At 35.9% G+C, this 27,392-nt stretch overlaps 5 protein-coding genes across 12 annotated transcripts; 2 read left to right on the top strand and 3 right to left on the bottom strand.

Annotated features, from left to right (window-relative positions):
• Positions 1-910: 910 nt before the first annotated feature.
• LOC18045175 (leucine-rich repeat protein 1) lies at positions 911-3,148 on the top strand. The gene is made up of 7 exons (XM_006438768.2): positions 911-1,244; positions 1,350-1,482; positions 1,802-1,873; positions 2,204-2,347; positions 2,432-2,503; positions 2,616-2,687; positions 2,807-3,148. Exons 1-7 carry the CDS (start codon positions 1,157-1,159, stop codon positions 2,880-2,882), a joined length of 657 nt encoding a protein of 218 aa, XP_006438831.1. The 5' UTR covers positions 911-1,156; the 3' UTR covers positions 2,883-3,148.
• Positions 3,149-4,018: 870 nt separating this feature from the next.
• Positions 4,019-10,552, bottom strand: LOC18045174 (uncharacterized protein At2g33490). 4 transcript variants are annotated; one of them, XM_024185709.1, is made up of 12 exons: positions 10,350-10,552; positions 9,838-10,105; positions 9,418-9,490; positions 9,062-9,136; positions 8,394-8,455; positions 8,241-8,309; positions 8,025-8,053; positions 7,718-7,925; positions 7,389-7,625; positions 7,030-7,083; positions 5,252-6,218; positions 4,019-4,475 (listed from the first exon to the last, which is right to left on the bottom strand). In XM_024185709.1, exons 2-12 carry the CDS (start codon positions 9,952-9,954, stop codon positions 4,465-4,467), a joined length of 1,902 nt encoding a protein of 633 aa, XP_024041477.1. In that variant the 5' UTR covers positions 9,955-10,105; positions 10,350-10,552; the 3' UTR covers positions 4,019-4,464. The 4 variants fall into 4 exon arrangements, with proteins under 4 accessions (XP_024041477.1, XP_024041478.1, XP_006438830.1 ...); XM_024185710.1 differs by having other exon boundaries at positions 9,838-10,052; XM_006438767.2 differs by lacking the exon at positions 10,350-10,552 and having other exon boundaries at positions 9,838-10,268.
• A 1,986-nt stretch (positions 10,553-12,538) lies between these two features.
• On the bottom strand, positions 12,539-16,906 carry LOC18045173 (pyruvate dehydrogenase E1 component subunit beta-1, mitochondrial). Of its 5 annotated transcripts, none has more exons than XM_024186029.1 (16): positions 16,790-16,905; positions 16,488-16,571; positions 16,353-16,406; positions 15,989-16,069; positions 15,864-15,890; positions 15,689-15,751; positions 15,350-15,436; positions 14,588-14,713; positions 14,250-14,383; positions 14,085-14,157; positions 13,908-13,973; positions 13,750-13,788; positions 13,534-13,658; positions 13,326-13,440; positions 13,010-13,115; positions 12,539-12,872 (listed from the first exon to the last, which is right to left on the bottom strand). In XM_024186029.1, the coding sequence occupies exons 2-15, from the start codon at positions 16,539-16,541 to the stop codon at positions 13,047-13,049; spliced, it is 1,113 nt and encodes a 370-aa protein (XP_024041797.1). In that variant the 5' UTR covers positions 16,542-16,571; positions 16,790-16,905; the 3' UTR covers positions 12,539-12,872; positions 13,010-13,046. The 5 variants fall into 5 exon arrangements, with proteins under 5 accessions (XP_024041797.1, XP_024041795.1, XP_024041796.1 ...); XM_024186027.1 differs by having other exon boundaries at positions 16,488-16,566; XM_024186028.1 differs by having other exon boundaries at positions 16,799-16,905.
• A 5,765-nt stretch (positions 16,907-22,671) lies between these two features.
• On the top strand, positions 22,672-23,712 carry LOC112099201. The gene has a single exon (XM_024186335.1). The coding sequence runs from the start codon at positions 22,672-22,674 to the stop codon at positions 23,710-23,712; it is 1,041 nt and encodes a 346-aa protein (XP_024042103.1).
• Positions 23,713-24,508: 796 nt separating this feature from the next.
• On the bottom strand, positions 24,509-25,518 carry LOC112099200. The gene is made up of 4 exons (XM_024186334.1): positions 25,343-25,518; positions 24,785-25,256; positions 24,605-24,704; positions 24,509-24,518 (listed from the first exon to the last, which is right to left on the bottom strand). The coding sequence occupies exons 1-4, from the start codon at positions 25,460-25,462 to the stop codon at positions 24,509-24,511; spliced, it is 702 nt and encodes a 233-aa protein (XP_024042102.1). The 5' UTR covers positions 25,463-25,518.
• Positions 25,519-27,392: the final 1,874 nt, after the last annotated feature.

Here is a 27,392-nt window from a genome sequence, read left to right as displayed (position 1 = left end):
ATAGGAGAGGGTAGAAAATAAATAAACAAATAAAATGGTGCTTATTTTATAACATTATGCTGAGAAAATGTTATGAAGTTCATGCATGGACGTATATATGGTGTTCACCTCTCATGTAGGGGTCATTATTTTTTTCCTTTCATGCAAGAGTAGAGACATGTTATTAAATTATATAATTTAATTTTATAATAAATTAAATATTGATTATATTAAATTATATAATTTAATAACGTGTTTATACTAAAAAAAGTAAGGACATCCACGTCTACAAATTCATATATATGTGTGTGCATACTTTTATATATATATATAAAAGTCTAGCATTTGAAGTTCCAAATTTGTTTGTTCCTCAGTGGAATTACTGTTGATGTAATGTAACAGGGCAAATCAGGAACATTGTGGTCCTAAGCTTAATTTCCGAAAATTTAGCCCACTAGAATTTATTTTATGTCCGGTCATCAACTCCAGGTTACCATTTCCAAGCTCCTAACACAACTAGGCTAGCCACCCATGATAATTACCGAATGCTAAGAATCTTCCTCGCTTCATATGGCATAGAGGAGATGAGTTACCGTCTAACTCGAAGTACCCTTTGTTATATAATTTTGATAGATTGTAATATAATTGAAAAAAAAAAAAAAAAAAAAAAACAACCAGCCTAGCAATATAAATATATAACAGGCAATAGCATTGGGGCTGAACTTTAAAGATGCTCATGGAAGCAACAAGGACAAAACCAACTTTAATATTTATGATATTATAGGTTAAAGAATAAGGGTATATTATTGGACACGCGGCTCTGGAAATGAAAACAACTAAACAAAGGATAGCCGAGCAGGAGTTGGGGGAGACCTACCGCATTAAAAGTTTGAAACTTTGTCATAATTATTCTTTAAAATTAAAAAAAAAAAAAAAGTAAATCCGTTCTTAATTTGTATGGGGCTCTATAAATTCCCCTGCAAACAACTATGGCTTTGATTCCTTGCTTGCTTTAAACAAACAAAACCAAACGAGACACGCACAGTCACACACTACTTTCTCTTATAAAAAAAGAAAAAGAAAACCCCATTAGCATCTTGACTCTTTTAAAGTCGCTGCTCTGAGAGAGAGTGTGTGCATATCCACACAACCTTCAAAGTCTTTTTTTTCTTTGCCAATGGCGATCTGCAGGAGTGGCCTGTTTCATCTTCTTGTTGCATTGGTCTTATCAAACACCATAGCAACCTCAAATGCGAACGTAGAAGGTACAGGTTTTTTTTTTTTTAAAAAAAAAATTCATTTTCCCACCTGTTAAAAGTGATTACTTCTTATTTGGTTGATCAAATTTTGATGGTATTAATTGTGAAAAGGGGATGCTCTATTTGCGTTGAGGAGAGCTGTTAAAGACCCGCAAGGCGTTCTTCAAAGCTGGGATCCGACTCTAGTTGATCCTTGCACTTGGTTTCATGTCACTTGTGATGCCGATAATCGTGTCACTCGACTGTAAATTTTCTATACTCCTTTTTTTTTTTTCCTCTGTATACAACAGCGTAAAATGATAATCAAATACCTACTGAGATGTGACCTAGAGTGGTTAGTTGATGTGAGTGAAATTTCAAATCAGGATTTTTTACTCTGGATCCGAGCTTCTGTCAAGCAAAATACACGTATGTAATTAATGAGAGCAGAACCAAACTTGAAATTTATTGTCAAATTAGTGTGAACTGAACTGTAACCATTTACATAATCAAAGTATTATATTTTGGCGTCGTCTCACTGTGAATGTGCGGAATTAATTAATGAGTAGATTTGAAACGTGCAGGGACCTTGGAAATGGTAAGCTGTCCGGAAATTTGGTTCCCGAGTTGGGGAAGCTCGAACGTCTTCAATACCTGTAAGTGTGGTTTAAATTTTCGTTATTATTTTATTCATCAATTATTGTTACTTTACTTGGTTCATTTTATCAGAGACAAGAACACAAAGCCATCAAAGTCGACCAATTTAATTATTTAATTAATTACAGAAAGGATATGTTAAGTTTGAGCCATTATTGATGTCAGTTTTTCTCTTGGGCGGCCATCACCGTCTGATTGACTGATTCGTTGATCATAGAGTGATAGATTTGGATCTTTAAATGAATCGTCATCATCATGACTGATGAAGCACCCAAGCATGCAAATTACAAAGCATTTAATTGGTTGGTGTGTGTTGGCTGGCCTTACAGGGAACTCTACATGAACAATTTGGCGGGTCAAATTCCTAAGGAACTTGGACAATTGAAGAGCCTTATCAGCTTGGATCTCTACCATAATAACCTCACCGGCCCAATTCCTCCTTCACTCTCCAGGCTCTCTAATCTCAAATTCCTGTAAGCATCAAGAAAACAAATTCGATTAAGCATTTCATTTTTCCTCTGGCGTCAAGAATCATTGATGGCTAGTTCATAATGCAGGAGACTTAACGGTAACAAGCTCACTGGAAAGATACCAAGAGAACTAACCAAACTTGGAAACCTCAAGATCCTGTGAGTTGTAACTTCTTATAATCATAATCTCAAGAGCAACTTTAAATCCTTCTAATTTTTTACTTTTTTCCCCGACATTGAGCTAATTAATCTGATTTTTTTCCTTTGGCAGTGACGTGTCAAACAACGATTTGTGTGGCACAATTCCGACCGCCGGTTCGTTCTCAAAGTTCTCAGAGGAAAGGTTAGGTGACAGATTGTTCTTCATCCAATGCTAAGAATTCATTAACAGCAGTTCAAATCGTAAATGCGTCTTTTTTTTCTTTTTTCTTTTTCTTTTCTTGGGTTGATTCGTTGCTGCAGCTTTATGAACAATCCAAGGCTAGAGGGACCAGAACTGATGGGCTTTGTGAGATATGATGTTGGAGACTGTAAATGACAAAACCAAAGAAGAAACAATCGTGTGCCCCCAGATCCTTACAACGTCACTTTGTATGGAAGTGGTTTTTGCATATATATATATATATTAATATAGTTGTTCGTTAGCATATGATACCATGAAACTGATCCTATATTAAGCGGAGATAATTCTAATCTCCACGCTTGTGACATTTAAGTTTCAGTCACCTGTAATTTTGCTTTTGCTCCAATATATATTATAGTATGTACTATATAGATGATACATATGCTCTGCTCTTCAATGATCCAAATCGGATCCAAATCGAATTTTGCGGATTGAACATTAATTTAATTCGTATTCGATTTATAATTTTATGAATTATAAATTTTTAATTTAATCTAATTTATGAATTGATGAAATTTAATTCAAATATAAAATTTAATCTATATGTCTGCAGTTCGGATGCATATTTGACCTAATTCATCATTTTGTGGTAATTCATCATTTTGTGGACTGGTTTGCAGGCTAAAATTTTTGTAATCATTTTCTATCTACAAATTAATTAAATAAAAATTTAATATAAAAATAATTTTACTAGCAATCAAATTTAAAATTAAATTAGATTTAAATAAATTTATTATTTAAATAAAGTTAGAAAATATATTTAAAGTTTTAAAATATAACATGCTAAAAAAAAATATCATTTGTTTAGATCAGTATATGAAAATTAACTGTTTAAGAAATTATATTTTTTATGTAATTAATTTTATTTTATATTATTATCAGATAAGATACAATATGATATTAATGTAATCATATTTTTACTTATTTATTTATTAGTAAATATAATATCATATTTATAAGTTTAATTTTTTTATTAAATAAATATTTTTATTTTTTTATAATTTTTATATATTTACATAACTAAATTCATATCCAATACACAAAAAATATATTTTTAAATTTTTAATTCAATTCAATCCATAAGTCCACGGATTGAATTTTTACGGAACATTAAACGAAACGGATTGAATTATGAACACCGTAAATAGAATCATACTTGTAACAACAAATAGAACCATCATCCCTTGGCTGAATTTTCCAGAAATCCCAGAACCCAAATTGGTTCGGAGGGACCCATGCCACCAGCCCACCCACAGCCACAGATCAGAAAATTAGCAAAATTTTGGCAATTGAAGCAGCCTGTCCTTAAAACAGAAGAATTACTGGTTTGTATAATACAACTCGAAAGAATTGATAATGGGAACCACAAGTTTTTTCAATGAATCAGCATTGTCTTAATCTTCCATTAGTACTACACCAAAAGATCAGAAGAAGTTATAAGCCAGCGACGAATTGTTGAGGAAAATTAGGGAACTCATTCCTAGCAAAAGATACAAAAATTCCTCCACAAGTGATGGAGCACATGAGCGATTATTTAATTGACCTTTACTTCGCCAAGAGCTCATCCATTTATAAATAAGGAGTATAGGAGTGGATACGATGAATCAAAATGATTAATGGGGAAATATATATACATCCGCAACTGTACGAAATGGTGTGGATGATCTCCACCTCAAGAATTTTCTGCCAGGCCTCGAAACTCCTGCTAACCAAAAATTTACTCTGCACCTGTGTGCATAATTATCACAACAGTTAGGAACATAAAATTCAACCAATATCAGCAAAAATTATGGATACCAAAAATACTTCTTTGCAGATAACACAGGCATACATACAACAATGAATACCAACATGGATTACGTCATTTATAGCCATAAGTTAATTGAGACAACCATACAGAGGTCTCAAGTGATATCTTTCCCACCGGATAGGAGCCATCAGTGAAACAATACAGTTTACCAAGTTCAAGTCACGAAGAATTGTAACAAACATTTCAATAACCAACACTAACAGTTCAAATTCTCTTAAAACACTTTGTCAATTGGATTCTAGCTTCATCATCAACTTCACACCATAAAGTTGTTTTGACTAAGAGCAAACAGTCTATGAAACATGATAACATTTCAGTTAGTATATCTTTCCTACCGGATAGGAGCCATCAGTGAAACAATACAGTTTACCAAGTTCAAGACACGAAGAATTGTAACAAACATTTCAATAACCAACAATAACAGTTCAAATTCTCTTAAAACACTTCGTCAATTGGATTCTAGCTTCATCATCAACTTCACACCATAAAGTTGTTTTGACTAAGAGCAAACAGTCTATGAAGCATGATAACATTTCAGTTAGTATCAGAGTCTTATTATTTCTTAATATGCTGATGAAATTGATGACTAATCAATGAAACCACTGCCAAACTGATACCTATGAACTTGTGTCATTTTGTTTAGAAGAAATAGTTAAACTGACTAGAGAAAAAACAGCACATGCTTCTGAATTACCTCTGATTTCAACAGTTTGAACAACAGGTTCAGAAACAGCTGATGATGGATTCTTGGTAGTTAAAGATATTGGAGTAAGCGGAGGTGAGGCCATCTCTAAATTGTGAGCAGTTTCCATTTCATGACTGCTTGAAGGAATGGAAAAACTACGCGTAATAGTCTGAGGAGGCTTTGGCAGTGGAGATGCTACATTCTCCATTGCTGATTTACTGGGAGCAGAAAGCACTTGACCTTTGGGCAACAAGGGGGCCGAATGACCAACCAAACCCATTGGCCTTGCTGAGTTCAAGTTTAATCTGCCCGGAGGTCTTGGAAGCTCATGAAGCTCACTGATCTTAGGCGAGGACACAAACGTAGGGGAAGTGCTTGGAGATACTTTTGGAGATGAGCTTGGCGGTTGAGGCATTGGATTTCTTAAAAGAGGTCCGGATAACAACTGCTGATGTTCCTTCAAGACAGGTTTTGCAGGCCGCGGACCTGTCAACGGACCAGAGAAGGATTGTCTTTTGACTTTCTTAGGAACAGAAGCACCACGAGGATCAAGCCGTGAAAGTAAAAAACCATCAGCAGGGGGAGGAGGTGGCAGTTGAATGGATGCAGTATTATTGTTGCTCTCTCTAAGTATTGACTGTGCAGTATCTTTGGAAGTTTTATCACCTCCCAAACTTTTATCAAACTTCAACATGTCCAGGGGAGATTCATGCCGCAAATTATAAGTCTGTCCACCCAAACTTGGCCTTAATGCACTAGGAACCGGACTACCTGGTCCTGGAGAATGAGAACTCTTTGTATCACCTGGTGTTGGTAATACATAAGTATTGAACTTTCTCGTGGATGACTGTCGCATCTGTTTCCTTCTATCATCGAGATCAGATTTATTATCCATAAAAAGTGGAGCTGATTGGCTGCTAAACCTGACCTCCCTACTAAAGGAAAGAGATTTCCTGTAGTTTCTATCTAAAGTTTCCTGCAAATACACCAAAAGACAAGAATAAAACTCGTGCAGAGCATGAAATAGATGTTTGCTGCAACTCTAAAAATCATATAGAGAAAACATGAAAATGAGATATATAAATGTGATACAATATTTAGTTTTAAAGCTGCACACAGGGAGATACAACTTGTCCTGTGTTTGGTACAGTACAAGGTCCGCAATCCACTTCTTTGAGTCAACCATTTCCAGTAAATGAATTGATTGTATCTCTCTGTATATGACAATATATCTACTAAACTTAAATTCCAATCATTTGAGATCCCTAGTGAAGTTGAAACGGGTATGGGAGGAGTCCTTCGTCCTTTGTTCAAGAGCGGTCCATTTGGTCTCATCAATCAATTAATCAAATTAAAATGAGAATTCACTAGGAAGGGTTTTCCACTTAACTCCTGCGTGGTCTAAGGAAATCAAAGGTCTGCTTCCATGATTTCATCTGTATCGAATCTTAATATCAGAATAGCTTATATAGTCATGATTCAATTCAGGTCCACTGACTTTTGAATAAACTTGAATTCCAATCATTTGTTAACAATTGGATAACAAATGGCTAAAATCTTATAGCTTGATAAAAGTCCCCTACAGTCAGATTAATTTGTTTTTATTAGATTACCATATAAGATTTGCTAAATAAGATAAGATTGCAACTTCTTAGAAAAACTAAGAGAAATAGATTCAATCACAATCATGATTTAATCCTCCAACCAGCCTATGCTCATTAAATGGATTTCAATTCATAACCTGTTCACTAAGAACATATAAATTGAAACTACAGCAGGTCATTTACCTTTGAAGTCTCCAGTCTTGTAACTTGGGAAAATGTAATGTCTGGCTGATCCAACTGCACAAACATTTGTAATAGCCAATTCACAGAGTCAAATGGAATGCAGCATTAAAATGCAATACATTCCTAACTTAGAAGTAAAGCAGATCAATGATCCAACAATATGGCATGATTGTGCTTTTCATATATGGCTTATCTTACATGTACATCTAGAATCTTTTGTTTGCTGTAAAATAAAGCATTTGGCAGGACAGAACTTCGAAGATTCTTAGCTCTGTGATATTTGAACAAATATAGTACCATAACTACAATGCAAAAATGCTAAAGCACCATAAAATAACATCCCAGCATTATGTTCTCACCTCCATTGATTTTCTTGATGAAGAAACAGCATCTTGCTCCTGCTCATTTTGTCTATAGTCAAAACTTAACTCCCCATCACCACGCGAATCTGAGCCATTGTCGTCATCGTCACCATCATCCATATCATCATCTTCAAGTCCTCTGAACTGATAATCAATGTGCTGCTGCTCTGCAACCATTTTTACGTGTGGATCTACTGCCTCAAGAGACTTAAGAGCCTTCTTGACAAAGCTCAACTGTTTTCAAGCACAGAAAAGTAAACCAATCAATAAATTATCCAGCAGAAGGACAAGAACATTAGACAAAACAATAGAGAAAAACGATAAACCTGAGCAGCATGGTGCCGAGCTGCCTGTGTAAGAAGACTTCGTGATTGTCCTTGCTTCAGAGATTTCAAACGAAAAACAAATAAGGTTGCCTCCTGATCATACTCATCATGAGCTTCTTGCAACTGCTGCAGCGAAAATGTTTCTCCTTTCCCATTTTTTGACCTCCCTTTTTCTCTCTGCCTCATCAACATGTACTCACATACGTTTCTGCAGATCATGCACCAAAATGAAAAATTAATTATCTCAAAGGCTCAAATGACATTCAATTTCTGTGTCTGCAGTGTGTCTTAAAAATTGATTCTGTACCTTTTTTCATCACATTGTCGCTTCATCTCCTGCAACAAAATGTTAAAAAAAAAAAATTAGATGTACAAACAAAAGCAGAAACTGTGCAGAGAAAATTCACCAATAGAAACAGTGAGTAATTAGAAAATGGTAACTGAAACCAAATTATTGAAAGACGAAAGTGTCTCAGAAGGAAAAATTTTATTAAGAAAATTAAAGAGTGCACATGAAATTAACCTCAACAGTCTGAAGCTCATTAAGAAGAGACTCTGATGGAATTGTGATTGTCTGGAAAATGTGAGAGCGCTGCAATATGAAGAGAAATTTATTAATGGGGCAGGGCAAGATGTACAATTTTGTGACAGCTTACAGACAAGAATAAGCACTCACGTATGCATCAACAAGTTTCTGAAGTTCAAACTGCACTTTTCCCAGCATTAACAAGACTTTGCCTGCACAGGAACTAAAACAACTTAATATTTTTCTTTTTGCCCCTCTCTAGAATGGGGAAAAAACACACGTCACTGACCATGCATCTCTAAGGGGGAAAAAAAAAAGAATTAATTAACTGAAGGCAAAACTGACTTATTTTGGGTGTATAAGACTGAGCACTGACCATAGTTTTAGCACTCACAAGAACAAGAAACTATTAACAAACTTGGATAAAGTTATACAACAAATGTTCAATTCAATTTTTACAAAACCAAGAATTGACAGATCAACAATAGTGAGTGAAATATTAAAAAAAAAAAAATCAGGATAAATACGGTGGCAAACTACACCTTTAAGCAAAACTGGGAAGCACATTGGTACCATACTATGCCCAAATAATTCTTCAAATTTGAGTTTCAATTATTCTTCTATTCATAAGATTTGAAGAATGAAACAATGGCCAAAACATTAAGCACAACATCGCCTTTGAATAATATTTTACTGGCAGAGCCATTACAGTGGATTAGTAAAATTAAGACATGTTTCAAACAATACTTGCCAAATCTATATTAACAAAAAAAAAAGGTACAAAAGAACAAGGCAGAAGAGAAAGTATGTTGACTTACCACTTTCTTCGTTATCATTCAGTGCAGTTTTCTCAAGAAGACAGGCACCCAGTTCCTGTAATGACTCGGAGAATTCTGAGAGAAAATGGGAATACACTCAAAAAATAAACAAAATAGATTACAAAATCAAGAAGTGACATACGATAAACTAAACTAGTCCCGTCTTAGTTTTGCAAAAAGTAGTTGCATTTGTTTGATATTCCAACTAATCACTATATGCGGGATTCGTTAACATCGCAGAAATGCTTACATATTCGCCGGCCAATAATGTAGATATTATGATTATAATAGAACATTCATGAGAAAGAATATGAGAAAAATTAATTAAAGAAAAAAAAAACGCATCAATGAGGTACCATAAGCACTATTAGCAGTCGCTGCAGCTGCTGAAAGTAAGCTATCATAACAGCCCCTCATGTCCTGCATGTCCTGTTAAAAAGGAAAAAAAAAAACATACTAATTCAGCCAGAAAAGGCGATAACTTTATATATTACTTACATTCTCCCTATAAATCAGTTGATTTTTTTTTTTTTTTTAATTTCAAAAAGTCTCACTTTTGCTATGTATGTAAATCAAACTTTTAAGCAATTTACACATTAAGTCTGGATCCAAAACTATGTTTATTTTTTTAAAAAAAAAAAAAGAAAGAAAAGGGGGACAATTGAATTACCCAACATAACATCCACTACAGAGAAACCTAACGCCACGTTCAAAAAACTCGAAAGAGTCGTTCTGTTAAAATATCACGAAACAAAAAAACAGCAACAGCGGCGTACCTGAGAAGCCTGAGCGAGCTCGTCCAATTGAGCCAGAGGCCGAAGATCTCGCCGGTCCTTGGAATCGCCGTGCTTGTGGAGTGTGAATCCTCGCCATCGTCTCAGCGACGTCTTCATTTTCGATTTTTAACCTTTTTCGTATCCTCACGAAATGGAAATGAAAAATGAAATCCTCTCTCAAGTCTCGAATATAATTCTCCTATTATCTGTTAGCTCTGAAATTCAAAGTGAAATACAATCATTCTTCTCCGGAATTCAACTGCACTGCCTGCATCATTACGTCACCCATGATTAAGAAAACAAAAAATCGATGTTGAAATAGATTTTTATTTATTCCTTCTTGTCTTCTTGACTACTTCTCCTTCTTTACGATTTAATTATTATTGTTAATGGTAAGTTTCACAGGTAAACGGGTTAACAGTTGTCCGTCAGCTTGTTACATTAATAGAGCAATAAGTTAAATTTATTCAATCGAAGCACTTCTTGTACCAAATAAAGTTAACTATACTCACCTAATGTTCTCTGACCGGTCCACCACCATCAAGCGCATGCATTATTTAACTGTAACTATGTACACATGCCATGCGTGTGTTGTAAAGCAAATATTGAATCGTTTGACCAATTGTGCAGGGCACTCTGCTCCTACCAATAATGTACATTTGATTTAGGGGTCGTGCTTTTGATGCAAAACTTGACATTCAAATTGTTATATACCCCATAATTGTACAGGTTATATTTATAATAATACACAGGGATGTCGTTGCGAGTTCTAACTACAACAATAATGATTCAGCACATACGAGATACAACCATGCCCAAAAAAAGAGGCCCAAATCAATGTTGCAGCCAATATAGACCAAAATATCGGAAAGCGGTAATTGGATTGCACGTTTCAGCTGGTCAAGAACTAACTTTTGACCATTAGTGCGCGGCGCGGGGCCGCGTCGTGGAATAATTTATATTCATATTACTGCTGTTTTTAAAGAAATAAAAAAATCAGTCAACACCAGAAGAGACAAGAGGGTTTAGGATAGGCGAGCTGACGACAAACCAGGGGTAATTTTTATTTGCGTTTTGGAATGTATTGCAGTTGAGTTGAAAGTCTCAAAATCAAAAGTCACAGACCCAGACCCATCCCAAATTGCATTTGGCGAACATTGGACACTGAAAGAACACGGGGGATGGAAATGGAATCATTAGGGCGAAGACCTGATACTTTCTTTGGTCAAGGAAACGTGTTTCGTAGAGCACAAGGATTTGCTAGCCTCTCTGCAATTTCACTACCGGATGTTAACTTCTCTTTCTAGAAAACTCTGGAAAGGGAAAAGAATAAAAATTGAAAAAAAAAGGCTCAGTTTGAGGCCGCGTCTCGTTTGATGTTTCCGATATATTTTCGGTTGAAATGCTGGAACCGCCCATTTTGTAGAATAGTGTTCCAGTAAAACTATCATATTCCTATTCCTAGAAGGTTCAACCCCAGCCTTTCGCTGTTTCGCAGTAGGGATGTTTGAATTATGTTGTCTTATCTTTGACTCATGGTTAAGTTTATAACTTAGCTAATGCGCTCTGTTGTTAACTCGTGCCCTTAAACAACTTTATGGTGGGAGTTGAAGTCTCAGAACATGTTAGTGATTATAACAAGACAAGAGTTATAAACTCTTATACAAATTAATATATCATAATTTAATTGATTGGATTAGATAAATCTCATTTTAAAAGACTTATTTTTATTATTTTGTATTTTTATCCAATCAATAAATTTAAACCACATCTCTTTGTAAAAGAATAAATTTATAAAAGATTTTCTAGTTGTGTTATCATTGGTTGTTACTCCATTTCCCTCTCAATTTCAAAACTGAATCGAGGTAATTATATCTACAAGCATGTGAGTGGAGTATATTTTATTCCAATATTTGTGAGGATAAAAATATGAATTGTGTGTATAACAAACTTGATTTATATTGTCTCATTAAATTTTTAATTGTAAATATCTGTAGAATTTTGATTGTAATATACAGTAGAATCTCAATAAATTAAAACATCACTTAAACAATAAGTTTTTCCAATCCCCACTGGGGTCAACTTGCTAAATTATAATTCAATTACTTAATATTCGCTTAACTAAAAAAAAAAATTCTTGATACCAATACTGTTAATTTATGTAAGTTTTACCATATAAATTAGTGTTTAACAAAAAGAAAGTTTAGAAATTAAAACTTAAACCGGACAGATGTAAAATTATTATTGTGTGGTTTGTAGCATTGAAAATTGAAATTACATATGCTCTTCTTGCATTAATCATGAATCATGATACTTACTAACAAAAGCTTTGGTTTCACTTTCACCAGCAAGTCAACTTCTTAGCCACTTGTGTATTTCAGTTCAGCTAACTCCGGTGGGTTGTACATTCTTCCGGCTCGGCGAGTTTAGGTTTATTTGTTAATTCGGTTGTTTCTGTCGCGCAATAGAACAGATACTCCTAGGCCCCCTTTACCAGTGTTTAATGACTCGTGAGAATAACCATCTCACGTAAGAAAAGCTAGCCTTTGAGTTTCGGCGGTACAAAAACCCTGTTCAAGTCACAAACACTAGGCCCCTGAATCGGCTCTTCCTTCGTTGAAAGAAAATGGGGCCCGAAACACAGTATGTTTCTATTATTGCTATTACGCACGATACTTAATGAAAAATATGTAGGGAGGGATTGTTGGCAATGCATCAAATTTATTATTTCTGTAATCCCACATCACCTTCTCTTTTCTCACAGTGACAATACAATTATCAAAAATCCGAAGAAAGAATTCAAACGACTCAGATTCACGCACCATTTAATGAAATATCATGTAACTGACAAAACTTGTAGAAGTACATTGATAATCAAACAATAAAACTCTGGTTTCTTGTTGATTTTCCACATTAACAAGAGAAAACTGAGCCACAAAATTTCCTGCTGTCATCAACAATCTCCAATTATTTCATGATCAATTCCCCCAAAAAAGTGTTGAGAACGGGGAAAATGTACAATCCCTCTATTGTTCCTGGAAAGGATCCAATAGTCGTTAAATAAATAGGCAAATTGAAACTCAGAACCATAGCATTGACCTTAAGCCACCAGCTGAAAAAAAAGCCTTATAAAACTAATAAATAGACAATAGTTTGTGCAAATAAAACCAACCAGGATCTGACAAAGCTTCAGGGCAGAATCAGTTCATTTATGCTGCAGCAGCCATTGGCACAGATCTGTAGCATGCTCTCTTGGCAGCTCGGACAATATCTTCAACCTGTACAAAACCCATTAACCAAGATCATAAGGCTCTAAGAAAACAATAACTAGCATTTACAAGCATTTGATAGTACAGTTCCATTGGACAATGACTACATTTACAATTTAGCCATTTCACAGATCAAGGGTAGATATCCCACAAAGTGCCTTAATACACAAGAAACTTGTAACAGCCATCAATCGAAGAATCATATAAGAAACACAAGACCTGTGGGACAGCCATTCTCTCAAGATTGGCTGCATATGGCATTGGAACATCAGCTCCAGCAATTCTCTCAACTGGTGCATCAAGATAACCGAAGCTTTCCTCAATAACGGATGCACTGTTTGGAAGGAATAGCAGAGTCAGTATGTATGCCAGAGTGTCTCATAACTTATTACTAGAGATTAACCATGCTGGTGGAAAGAAAGCACACCAGATTTCGGCACCAACTCCATGCTGAGGGAACCCTTCTTCGACTGTTACCAGTCTGTTAGTTTTCCTGACAGAAGCATTGATTGTGGATCTATCTAGTGGCCTAATTGACCGCAGATTGATAACCTGTTTTAAAAGAGACAGCAACTGAGTCCAGCAAGAAAAAGACTGAACCATTTGAAACTACACATTGTTCTTTATGCCAGCATCAATTTACCTCAGCACTTATTCCTTCCTTTGCAAGTATCTCAGCCGCCTGAAAACCAAGCAACGTTCATTTAGATATATGATTAGGAAGACTTGTTTGGAACAACTATATTACTTTCAGAAGGAAACATTTCAAAGAAATCAAGAGGAGCTCCCTCTGTTACAAACCTTGAGTGAAAGGCCCACAATTTTTGAGAAAGCTGTAATAGTTACATCCTTTCCTTCTCTCTCAATCTGTTAGAAATAAATAATCGCAATGTAAACGGATGATAAGACAGTATTATGCAGTAAGAGTGAATAAGACAATCAAAGAACAAGCAAGTTTCAAAGGTAAAAGACCATTACTTTAGCTTTCCCAATTGGAAGGCAAAAACTGGAATCAAGAACTTCAGCTGATACCGGGAATGACTCACCATATCTGAGGCACAAATTTCAAGTTAACATTAACTTTTGTTAACCGATGATAAATTCTAATAGTATATCAGAATCAAACTGCACAAAACTACTTACAACAACTCATTTTCAAGAAAAACAACAGGATCCGGATCCCTTATAGCAGCTTTTAGCAGTCCACGAGCATCTTCAGAACTGTATGGGCTCAGTACTTTCAACCCAGGGACTGAGGCATACCATGCTGCATAACACTACAAGGAACACAAAAGCAGTGTCGTCAAATATTAGCTCACAAATTTTTGAAGAACCAAAGATACATTTGAAGATATCAGAAGTTAAGTGTGAAAACAATGCATAAATTGTCCACGATAATCAAATTGGCATAATTTTGGAGAGGAAGAAACTAAAAGCTGACAATTAAGATGAACGGTATGGAAGAGACTGGGGATCCATACTTGAGAGTGTTGGGCACCCACTCCGGCAGCAGCACCATTAGGCCCTCTGAAGACAATAGGAACCGATATTTGGCCAGAAGACATGTAATTTGATTTTGCAGCAGAATTAATGATGTGATCAATTGCCTGCAACAAAAACCACAACAGAGATTAACAAGAAGTACTCATTGGAAGAAATCTGACTAACAAATTCCTATAATGAAAATCATATTGAACAAGCATGATATTCCTAAACTGCCATGGTAAGAGAATAACACAAACTAGCAGTGAAATTATGAGGATTCCCACCTCTAATGCTGCAATTATAAGAACACACCATGTCTATGTCAACATGAAAGGGTTTGGTAGGCCCATATAGCGTTTTGAATAGATTTCATAACCAACAAGAATAAGATCATTTAAACACAAGTACCATCTTTTCTGATTTAAGAATATAAGTCCTTTTTCAATTGTATGCTCTGAACTGAATTATCAGAGATATGATCTCATTCCCCTCGCAATTTGCTAAAATTTCACTGCCAACTATCCACCATTGTGTTTTAACAAAGTGGCTCTTCTAATAAGTAAAATTCTTTCACTCATCAAATATGATTCTAGCATTAATGAAGAGAGACTAGCACTTCAATATAAACTCTTGTGTTTCAAGAATGTGGCTCTTCTTTTCAGTAAAAATCTTTAATTGATCAAATATGATTCTAACGTTCATGAACAAAATCTAGCACTTCAATCAACTAATATAAGCAAAGTATGAACCCTCTTGACCTGCATAGAGAAGTTAAATGTCATGAATTCCACAACAGGCTTCAAACCATAGTATGCAGCACCAACTCCAATCCCAGTAAAACCAGCCTGCCAAACATGCAAGACACAAATTATTATGGGCAGACAGCTATCGCCAAGAATAAAACAAGAAGATTCATTGGTCGATAACTAATATAAACTTGCATACAAGATAGGTAAATAGATAGTTAGAAATCGAGAGAAAGAAAGAGAATCCATAAAATTTTTTATTAACTAACAAAAAGAATTAGGTTTTTAAAAAAAGAGGGGGGGGGGGGGGGGGGAACAACAAAGTTGTTCAAATAAAGTAAAAGCAATAACCTCAGTGATCGGGGTATCAAGAACTCTCTCAGGGCCATATTTCTCCAATAGCCCTTTGGATATCTAAACAAAACAGCAAATAAAAATCCAGTAGTTAGAAAAACGTAAACATACTTGTAAGACCTTCAAGAAACACAAAAGAACCAGAGTGAATATCTCCAACAATAAAACTAACCTTGTAAGCACCCTGATATTCCCCAACCTGCACTCAAAAGACATAGAATGAACGCACGTTAACCAAGAAAAGAAAGGTTAAGGTTCAGACCAGGAAAAAGAAAATCCCAAATCAATTTTCCCAACCTCTTCTCCCATCAAGAAAACTTTAGGATCAGCAGACATCTCCTCATCAAGAGCAGAGTTTAAAGCCTCTCTCACCATCATCTGTGCATTCGACAACATCTTAAGCTCAGTAGTAGACAAAATAACTTTGGAAAAATGAATTCCCAAACAATGTGCCGCAAACTAGAAATTGCTACCTTAAATAAATATTAAATGTGTAATTTCTCATACCATTAACTCTCTGAAAAGAAAAAACTATAATGAACTTAGAAAAAGTAAATACTTAAATAGAAGGCAAGCCTATACAGATAGATAGATAGAATACAAGCATCATACAGCCAAAATCAACGCATTGCAAGTAATAAGTCATAAAAGGCACAATTACCTGTTTAACTGCAGATGAGTAGTTTCTCAAATTGGATACCACAGGGCGAATTCTCTGGAATAAAAATCGCATTCGCAATAAGACAACAGTCAACAGTTTAAAAAAAGAAGCATGATGAATACTATTTTGAAGTACCGCAACAGGAGAACCTCCTCCAGCAGCCACTTTCTGCCTAATAATTCCCCACATCTTCAACTCTGTTTCAATGAAAATCCTGCCCTAGTCACCATATTAACCGCCAATAACAGCACCATAGATAACACAATCAGCGAATAGCAAAAGGAAGGGCAAAAAAAAAAAAAAAAAGAGGATACACAATCGTATCGATTGGAAGTGAATGCAAATCGAAGGCTATAATCAGTTATTAGACAATAAAATCGTGTTTATGATAAGACCAATAGCAATTAAGAAAATGAGATTTGAAAAAAAAGACGCACCGAGATTACCAGAAGTGAAAGTTATCAGCGATCCGATCGCCGTGGAGAGGGAAATAGGTTGAAAGTTGCAACGCACAGCCCACACGAAGAGCACGAATATTCTAATATAAAACAGTTTTGTATTTATTTATTATGGTATTTTCATTTAGACGAATTTTCAAAATTTTCCTCTTCGGGTTAGAATTGAATGCGGTATGATGTACATATACATGGCACTTTTTTTGGTCACGTTAGACTGCTTTTGATGATCAGGTGGTCACGAGAGAATCCAATCACTTGATAAACCACTGCGGGTACCAATCTTAGTTAATGAATCCGCTGTAGAGGATCGTAGTCCTTATGCTGAGCTGAATGCTTAAATGCTAGTTGTCGTGGCTGGGGGTTATTGGATCCACGGGACTTTGATAAATATCCTTGACGGGGGTGCCTGTAGGGATACGATGGTCATTACACGCGAGGATATATTGCGGGGAGCCCAACATAACTATACCGGAATCTGGGATCGTGTGTCGCTTGAGGAGTTGAAGAGCCGTTGGCGGGCGCTAAAATGCAATAACGTAATTTTCTACCTACTCCCGCAATGAATTGACATTTTACAGAGCGCATCTAATAAAATTTACTCGTTGTACAGCAATGTACACAGCCTAATTTCGTAATTTTCTCAGTTAAATTTAACGGTAAGGGGCAAAATCGAAAGTCCATGCTTTAAATTAATTTTAATGAAGATTCTCTTTATTTTTGTCGCTTTTGATTCCGTCCTTTTGTTTTTTCTATTTCTTCTCTATTTCTTTTTCTCCATTACCAACCCATCAATAGGTCTAAGTTTTATTAACTATTAGTAATATGAATAAACACCTTACAGATAATAATAGCATATTAAATCTTAATATTATAACAAAATTAGCGTATGGTAACCACTAATAGTCGTTCTCCGCAAAAAAAAAAAAAAAAAAAAAAAAGTATGAATAAGGCAGTAGGTACGGATCGTCAGATAGTGTTCATTTAACTACCAATTCATGAAATATTCCACAATAATTAATGTACCAGAGAAATAAAATAATCTAATAGGTTTTCACTACGAACCCCACTTCGTCTGTTGCTGTTCGATTGCATTAGTGTAGCTGTAAATGTGTTGTATGTATCGTGTTTGTTCCACGTCGAATATTTTTGCACAATTCAACTTACATGGTATTGCTGCCGCTTTGACAGTGCAAATTTAGCATTGTGTATTTTCTAATATTATTTATTTTTTTCACTTCTATAGAAAAAGCTATTATCATTTTTCAAATGTCTTGTCATTAAAAGGTTCACTAGATGACTAGTAATTCATTTTAATATCAGGATCTGAAAGTCTTTTCTTATAAATGAAAATTTGATCGGAGATTTGGATTCTTCAAAATACTGTATGAAAAATTATAATGATAATGTGTTTTACAAAAAAAGTTTTTAAGTCAAATTTTATTGGTGGCATCCTGTGAAATGTGGTAGGCTTGTAAAAGAACTCAACGTCGTTCGAAGATGATAATGCCCATAAATGAACTACTTTAATTTGCGTCCAATGATTAATACAATTTTGTTGCTGACAATAAATTGTTATCTCCTGACTCTCTGCATCTCTTTTAATCATCACTTAGTGAATAAACTTTTTCAGTCTTGTTTATTATTGAGTTCCCATAGCCATAGTTTAAAAATTATAGAATTAAAATATTTAATAAACCCTAACTGTTATGATTTTAAAATTAAATTGATTTTATCACATATTTTTATACTACATTAAATCTCATACTTATATGATAAAAAATTTATAATATTTAATATTTTAAATTCATATTTTTATCAAAATTATTATTTAAAAATCATATTTACTACACGTAATTTATTTTATAAGATGACCCTTATTTATAACTTGGAAATAGAACCGCATTTTATGTGGTTTTGAAAAAAAAAAATTAGTATTATCATTTTTTTCTTATTCTACTTTTAACGATTTATTCTATTTGATTAAGAAGCAAGACTTAAAAAAAATGAAAAAATAAAACAAAACTAAAACCAAAAATACTTTTTTAATTATTTAAAATTACATTAGCTAAATTAACACCACAAAAATAGAAGTGTCATAAATGCACCTTGTCTAAGCCAAAACCTTAGAAATCTAAAGCTGATATATAATCGCGAGGCCACCTAGAGAATGAGGAGCAGATGCATCACAGTAGCCTCTCAGTTTGTTCTTTTCTTCGGCAGTGAATCCGAGAGAGGTGAATATTACAGGCGAGCAATTACGGATGATGATATCAATAGCGCGCAACAGTCAGGGCCAATATCAGCCTGGCTATTAAGGAAGAATATAACAACCTCATTTGAACATAATTTCAGCACCATTAACGCGTTCCAGCACTCGTTAGGCCTCCGCTAACTTCAAGTATTGTTGCAAGATCATAACATGATTTCATATTATTGTTAAGGCGATCAATCATGCTAGGTGCATTTACAATATTTGTCATGATTAGGCAAGTGAGAGCTAAAATAAAAAAAAAAAAACACATATTTTAGAGTCATTGTTACTTTTTTTTCTTTTATGTCGTGTTTATATTTACGTGAGATATCATATTTTTTGTCGCTGCTTATCAATTAAGGTAAGACAGAGGAAAAGAGTAATTAAAAATATTTATAAATTATTGCTTAATTTATGATAAGAATGTTTCAATTAGAGAAGATAATAAATCTTTTGATGAACTATTACATATTAATTATCTAATAACAATCAAATTAATTATAAGAAGATGAAAAGTTAAATTTTAAAAAAATTCTTTATTTATTAAATAATAAATAATGTACGAAAATAAAAAATATTGATGCCACATCAATAGTCTCAACTTTATATAGATATATAAATACATATAAATAGATAGATAGATTTTTAATTACAGCATTATAAAATTTTTATCCGGACAACATCTCCATTTGAAAATATCTAATTTCCCGATATTTTGCTGTTTTATGTTTGCTAAAATTCTTTTTTGGTATTTTATGTTGGATATTTTGCTCTGTTGTAATAATCTATCAAATATTCAATGATAATTATGTGTACGACCAATTCGTGCCAAACGTTGTTCTTCAATTTTAGCGCCCCAAGACCAAATTGTATAAAACACATGGGCTTGGTCATCTGGACCTTGAAAAGCCCACACGAATCCCACGAATTTTGTGCGGCTGCAGCCGATGCTTTCGGGAAGAGTAGAACCTCTGACATTCTTCTCAATTCTTTGTTAAATCCACGTTTAATTGAAATTATCTAATCAATTAAAAAATAATAATATTTTTTGTTTTAAATATTAACCCTTTACTTCAAGGGAAATTTATAAAAATAGTCAAAAAAATTAGGCATTTTTCAACTTTAACTCCTCAAACTTTTTTCTATCATAACTAGCCAAACGCCCTATTTTTGGACTACATTATCCTCATCATTTTTATCAAATTTACAAAGGCATGCCACTTTCCCTTATCAATTCCAGCACTTCCACCACTTTTCCCTTTTCAACTTAACAAATTTCATCACTCAACAAACTCCATTACTCTCAATAAATTAGCAAATTTCATCAAACAAGTATTACATAATTGAAGATATAATTATCAATTAGAGAGCTTCTTAAGGTTAGTTTATACTCTTACCATAACCTAAACTTTTAATCTATTGATTTTATCATTTGATTTCGAAATTGAAGTGAGTTTTTATTGCAAATGTTGTTATTTTTCATTAACAAAACAATGTGACTTGTTAAAGTAGTTAGTTTGAGTTGAGAAATGAAAATCAATCATTGAAACCCCTGAAAAATCGAGTAAAACAAAAGCCCAGAACAAGTGAGACAGGCATCTGTCTCACATAAATCTACTGGTTTTATGTGAGACAGGCACCTGTCTCACTTGCCTGTCTCACCAAAATACGTGCGACAGGCAAGTGGGACAGGCGTGTGAGACAGGCGCCTGTCTCACTTGTTACCACTGGTTTTATGTGAGACAGGCAAGTGGGACAGGCGCCTGTCTCACATAAATTTACTGGTTTTATGTGAGACAGGCACATGTCCCACTGCATGTCTCACTAAATTTAAGTTATTTTCCGAAAGTAATAACTTGGGCTACATGTGTCCGTTTTAGGCGTATAATATATCATTTCGAAGCTTACGATGAGACGAAGTAAATCAAAAATTGTATACTTCATTTCATCCACATAAATGTACTGCATATTCATTTTTACTAGGTTTTGTAGCGTGAAATCTTATCTCTTTTGTTTTTTTTTAGGTTTAATGGATTCCGTTGTACTTCAATTATGTTATGACGGTTGGTGGGAGACATTAGCAGATGGTCGTACGGAATACGTGAATACGAAAAATACAACATTTTTAGTTCGGAAAGATTGTACGTTTGAGCAATTTATGGCAAAGGTGTATGAAGTTTTACAGATAAATCATATTGAATATAGTTTGTCGATGAAGACAACTTTGAGATCTAGTAACACAATGTATCGTGCATGTTCACTACCTATGGATATATTTAATGATGAAATGGTTAATGTTGTGCTGCACATGGCCTCTGATGTGGTCAATTATGGATGCATCCCTATATTTGTCACCACACATCCTCGAGTTATGGCCGAAAATCCTGAGCCACTTGTGGAAAGTGAAAGTTCGTTTAGAGCAAACGAGTCTGTCCCTGATATTGAGGAAGAGGTGTTACCACAACAAATGTCGTTCCAACAACATTACTCACCAGTCAACGAAAACAATGACACTATTGATGATAATGGCATCACGATAGCGGATGTTGAAGATAATGTGTTACCATTAGGGACATCGTTAGGGCAACATTACTCTCCATTTCAAAATAATGAGTTCCGCAGTTATGATGATCCTGGTTATAACACCAACAACACAGAAGCTGATAATGTGCAAGGCATGAACTCTAATACTGAAGTTGATGATAGGGACACTGGTCATTCCGATATTCCTATCAATAATGAGGATGAGCATCAGTATGATATTCCTGTTAACAATAGAGAGAATAGACCTATTCCTCCGATAGCCCGTTCGAGGAGGAGGACAACAGTTGATCACCTGGTGAGTCTTGCTCCAGTTTTGCCTTCAAACTTGGTTGCTCCAGACTTAGTTAGAAGCTGTAATTCTGCCGACATTGGTGTGGGAAAGTTGTTCGTTGAGAAGAATGAGTTAATACTGGAATTGCGCAAAGTAGCCTTGCGGGAAAAGTTTGATTTCAAGATTGCACGGTCCACAACGACACGCTTTGAGGCTCATTGTTCTTCGGAATCATGTAATTGGCGTCTTCGCGCAACAAGAGGTTCGGATGAGCATAATGTTCCTTGGGTAGTGAGAAGAGTTGACAATGTTCATACGTGCTCTAATGAGGTTTTGCCTAGTGGCCTCCGCCAAGTTAGGAGTCGGGTTGTTGGCCATCTTATTGCGGATAAATGTATTCAGGATAAACGGATATACACGCCGAATGACATTAGAGCAGACATGCAGCAAGAATACGGGGTCCAGTTAACATATTAGCAAGCATATCGGGCTAAAGAAGTCGGTCTTGAAATAGTACGAGGGAACCCTGCAGAGTCATACAACTTACTTCCCAAATACTCTCACGTTTTGACCAAAGCGAATGAGGGCACAGTGACACACCTCCAGCGGGATGGAGATGATAATTTCTTATACTACTTTGTTGCGCTTGGATCTTCCATTAAGGGCTTCACACAGTACATAAGGCTTGTGATCGCTGTAAATGACACTCATTTGAAGGGGCTATATCGTGGAAGCATGTTTGTAACAACATGTCTGGATGGTAATAATCAACTGTATCCGTTAGCTATTGGGGTCATGGATTCAGAAAACAATGATGCTTGGGAATGGTTTATGACGAAGTTACACGGAGTGATTGGCGATAGGCCAGAGTTAGTATTTATCTCTGATCGATGCACTGCCATCAAGCGAGCCGTTTTAAAAGCATTTCACACTGCTAGTCATGGAGTTTGTTTTTATCATGTCAAAGGCAACATTAAGTCTAAATTCAGGATGTCCAAAGCTATTTGGGATCAATTCGAGCCAGCTTTTATTAATGCAGCAAAGGCATATGGACACGAAGAATTTAAAAGACAACTTGAAGGGTTGTGGATGCTCCACTCGGCCGCGGCTGATTACTTAGAGAATAATGTGGGCACGTGTAATTGGGCAAGGTCCGAATTTGAAGGTAGGAGATACAGCATACTTACCACCAACATTGCAGAAAGCGTGAATTCTTTAATGAGGGAACCGCAAAAATTTTCTGTTACTTATCTTGTTGATCACTTTAGAAAAACATTACAGCAATGGTTTTATGACAGGAAAATTGTCGCTGAATTGATGAGCACTCGTCTAACGACGTGGGCAGATGAGATAGTCGGCGAAAGGAGAATTTTGGCCGAAAGAATGACCGTTCAGCCAGTGTCTCAGCATCGATTTCATGTTTTGGGTGGTGGTATGAAGGAAGGGATAGTTGACATTCATGAAAGAACTTGCTCCTGTAGAGTATTCCAACTCGATCAGCTTGTTTGTGCGCATGCAATTGCTGCTTGTCTGATCGTCCGTGTGGATTACATAAGTCTTTGCTCTGATTATTACTTTAAAGATTCATTGGTCATGGCATATGCAGAACTAGTAGAGCCGGTTGGGGACATGACAGATTGGGACATTCCAGAAGAAATTCAGGAAATCAGAGTTAACACACCGATCGAAGCACCACCACCTGGTCGTCGTCCAGAGTTAAGAATTCCTTCTATCGATGAGGATGTTAACCGAAGAACTGTGAGATGTGGTCAATGCAACCAACCAGGTCATAACCGCAAGAGATGTAAAAATTCCATTGTGTCGAATCCAAACTGACTGTGTCGTTGTAACTAATTATGAATTATGAACTCTTATTATAATTTATATTACAATTATATGTAATGAGGTATATTATGTTATGTTCATTTGCATGATGAGTACTAAAGTTGATCAATAATTACTTATAGCTAAATATATGAATATATCAAAAGTTTATATCTATTAGAAAAATAATCTACATCCATACATCAAGTCTTAATACAATACAACGACTTACAAGGCAATATCGCCCGTGAATATATCTACAGCAATTTTCTTCCTGAAGTAATGCCCGTGGCTACTATCAAAATCAAGTTTTAGCCCGAACATCAAATACATTGTAAACATCAACATAAATACACCGCAATCACCACTTCCAGGTGATTGTTGGGGCACATCCTTAACGATTCTTACTTTCCAAGGGTCGGTACTCTGCAGCTCAGATCGAATATTGTAGAATCCAACATCTTGAAGCCATTGAGGGAAGACGACCTGAAGAGGTTTGAATTTACGCAAATATGTTTTGTCCTCGCGAAAGGTAACCAACGAGTCGTAAATCCGTATCCTCCTCGCGCGAAGGTCCGCTCGAGCTAGTACCCAATGATCGCCGCCCAAATTCACAGGGATGAATATCTACATAAATAAATTAGTATATTTTATACACAATTACCATAAGATTGAGTGACAATTCTTACCATATCGACATCCGTAAACGGTTTGAACATGAGATCTTCCTGCCCATCCATATAGCTGCTCAAGTTGTTGCCATATTGTAATGAATTGACATCACAACTACCATTATTCCATAATTGCTTTAGAAACACCTATTACACGATGAGTAAAAAATTAATAACATTTTGAGATATTTAAAACATCGAAATTATAATTAATGATTATAAAATTTGAAAACAAGCCCAAAAGTATGTATCTGTATGCGTGACGCGTTGTGGTAGTGCATTTGGAAACCGCCGTTGCTTCTCGCTGATCAAGCGGTAATACGTGTGAATATGCTGTGAAGGGATTATACCAAGTAATTTTATATCAATATCCATGCCAGCAGAAATATTATTGTGTATTGTAATGTACTGACCATTAAACACGCTTACTTCGTCACCAAGCCACCCCATCGAAGCATTGCCCATGAGTATTTCAAAGAAATTTTGAGACTGTTGGACGAGTCGATCCACGGAAATGTTGCCGGCAAACCACTGATCAAACTCCTCACATAATCTTGAGTCTTCTAGTCCCCTAAGCGGATTCATATCCACACTCGATCTTTCATCAATTTCATAGTCCGTAATGTTGAGTGCGGGTAAAGCCCTGACATTTCTAACTCTCTTGAAAGGAGGAATAAAGTAAGGACTGCCAAATATATACGACGGTCGGTACGGACGCCCAAACTTACTAACGCCGGGAGGTGCCTCCGTGAATATCTGTACACTGTCATCACATATTTCCCCATGTAGATTGTACAAGGACATAGGGGTGTGCTCGTCGTCATTACCAGCATCAGTATGCGTACCATAGCCAGCATCAACGTTCGGACCATAGCAATCTGGGGCCTGTTGTTTCGAGGAGATGAACATATTAACATAATTTCGGGTTTGAAATCATAATAACATAACGAAAACATACAAAACTTGCTCACCGAGGGTGCGGGACCAAACAAAGAATCATCGTACGCGCCCTTTAAAGCACCCGCGCCAAACGAAGCCATAAACCCCATGGCCGCTGCTCTATATTGTTGTGCTTCTCTGCGTTCCGCCATAAGTTCTGACCTCAGTTCGTTAATGGAACTGTGTCCAGTCTGAAGTTCCGACCTCAACTCGTGAATGAAAGACTCTATTTTATCCAGTCGTCCAACGAAATAATCATTGCGGAACTTAGTCCTTGCCTACAATTTACGCAAATAAGAAAGTAATGACAAAATATCGGATATGTATATGTGCATTGTAAATGTTCAAGACGACAGAAGTTACCTCTGGCTCATTTCTGTCATCTGAATCATGTGCGAATTCATAATGGTCGTCGGCAGCACCGGCATCCTCAACAGGACTATGCTTCAGTCCTATTGGGCTTGTGGGGTCAGGATCCACCTCGTTTGGCCTTGTACTGGATGGCGCATTGATTAAAGGCTGGTGCTGCACCAAGTAAAACAGAAAACAGTAAATACCAAAAAAACAAACATATAAATGACTTTGCATCCGGTTTTCAATGATATTATAGATGATACCCACATTACGGACCCAACTTGGCAAATATGGCACGTAATCCTCGACACTCTTCCAATAATTTGTGGCTCTCTCCTTTGCATCCGGTTTCAGGGTTTGGAAAATGGTGTCATCCTGTCGTAAAGATTACCAAATTTCCAATTAGTATAATCATATATTATGTAATACTTATATACAAACATACATATAAATGACTTACAAGACGCTCGTTCAGGTATGAATACACTTCGCCGAAGTAAATATTTGAAGAAGCCACAAGCTTCCATCGCACGATCCGAGCACCCTTCCTCTTAATTTTCTCCACCCACTCTAATGGTAGTCCTTCGATCGCTTCAAAAATCCATGCCTTCAACAAGGAAAGATATGAAGTAAAAAAACGTGTCATTAAATATTTATTATAACAAAACCAAGTTATAAAAAAAACTTCTTCACTCACATGCACTGCTGACGTAAAGCCATAAAAGTTGTATTTCTCAATTCTATGCAATGAATTTTCTGCGCTTGCCTTCTTAAATTTTTTGGCTTTACCGTTCAATACATTATCAATGCTTTTATATATTGTTTCCCATGACAAACGACCCCACGAAATACTTCGAAAATGATTTATGTCATCTACCTCATTAAGTAAATTGAAATTGATTTGACAATGATCCTTTCTTCCGTGTAGCACTCTATCAGCAAAGTAAAACATGGCAATTTTTAGCGCATCGGTGTCATTCATAGTCTTGAAGCGTAAGTTCATAAATATTTCCTCGAACTGGCCAAGATTTATATCGCGAATCCTGCCTCCAAAGTACTTATGAAGTAACCTATGATTTGTTTTATGCTTCGTCAGGAATACTTTTTCGCCATAGCAAAGTCCCGTTACTAGGCACCACTCTCCAATCGATAGCAGTATCAAATGGTCGCCAACTTGAAACCATAACTCATCTTTGTCATTTCCATCGCCATGTGACACTTGCCGAAGCAATATATTGTGCACAATCACGCCACTGAACGGATAGCTCCGGCACTATAGGAAATGCCCAAATATATCGTCTTTGAATAGCTTTAACTGTTGCCTTGTTAATTTTTCCCGGATGGCATTAACAACGACATCTAATTTGCACATACTCGTGATACGCCCAGGGAAGTGATCAACACAAGGTATCTTCATCATTCCCGGTTCTTTAATCGGTCCGGGTGGGTTATGCAATGCAAATTTTGATTTGTCCATTTATCTGGTACAAGTTAAAAGTATCACACATTAAAAAATTATGAACAAAAGAAAAAAAAATTAAGTCAACACTGCGCACTGCCTCTTGGTGCGACAGGCTCGCGCGAGGGAAGCCAAGCACGCGAGCTGCTTGCCTGCACCGACTCGCGCGCGCGTGACTCACCTCGCGCGAGCTTCTATTTTCTCGCTCACTCGAGGCCTCACCCTCGCGCAATAGATGTGCGCCACGTGCGCTTCTCGAGTGTGACGCA

Source organism: Citrus clementina, unplaced genomic scaffold (assembly GCF_000493195.1).
Source record: "Citrus clementina cultivar Clemenules unplaced genomic scaffold, Citrus_clementina_v1.0 scaffold_4, whole genome shotgun sequence".
Taxonomy (NCBI): Eukaryota; Viridiplantae; Streptophyta; class Magnoliopsida; order Sapindales; family Rutaceae; genus Citrus; species Citrus x clementina.
The sequence above is the reverse complement of the archived record's forward strand: the minus strand, read 5'-3'. Positions and strand labels throughout refer to the sequence as shown.

Coding starts and splice junctions, on each gene's coding strand:
- LOC18045174 (XM_024185709.1), bottom strand. CDS start 9,954: ATGAAGACGTCGCTGAGACGATGGCGAGGATTCACACTCCACAAGCAC. Junction 7,926..8,024: donor CGACAATGTGATGAAAAAAG/GTACAGAATCAA, acceptor CATGATCTGCAG/AAACGTATGTGAGTACATGT. Junction 6,219..7,029: donor CAAGACTGGAGACTTCAAAG/GTAAATGACCTG, acceptor GTGTATTTGCAG/GAAACTTTAGATAGAAACTA.
- LOC112099201 (XM_024186335.1), top strand. CDS start 22,672: ATGGATTCAGAAAACAATGATGCTTGGGAATGGTTTATGACGAAGTTA.
- LOC112099200 (XM_024186334.1), bottom strand. CDS start 25,462: ATGGCGGAACGCAGAGAAGCACAACAATATAGAGCAGCGGCCATGGGG. Junction 25,257..25,342: donor TGTTTGGTCCCGCACCCTCG/GTGAGCAAGTTT, acceptor TCGAAACAACAG/GCCCCAGATTGCTATGGTCC. Junction 24,705..24,784: donor CGAAGTAAGCGTGTTTAATG/GTCAGTACATTA, acceptor ATCCCTTCACAG/CATATTCACACGTATTACCG.
- LOC18045173 (XM_024186029.1), bottom strand. CDS start 16,541: ATGTGGGGAATTATTAGGCAGAAAGTGGCTGCTGGAGGAGGTTCTCCT. Junction 15,891..15,988: donor TTTTCTTGATGGGAGAAGAG/GTTGGGAAAATT, acceptor TTTTGAGTGCAG/GTTGGGGAATATCAGGGTGC. Junction 13,974..14,084: donor TTCCAATTGGGAAAGCTAAA/GTAATGGTCTTT, acceptor TATTTCTAACAG/ATTGAGAGAGAAGGAAAGGA.
- LOC18045175 (XM_006438768.2), top strand. CDS start 1,157: ATGGCGATCTGCAGGAGTGGCCTGTTTCATCTTCTTGTTGCATTGGTC. Junction 2,504..2,615: donor CTTGGAAACCTCAAGATCCT/GTGAGTTGTAAC, acceptor TTCCTTTGGCAG/TGACGTGTCAAACAACGATT. Junction 2,688..2,806: donor TCAAAGTTCTCAGAGGAAAG/GTTAGGTGACAG, acceptor TCGTTGCTGCAG/CTTTATGAACAATCCAAGGC.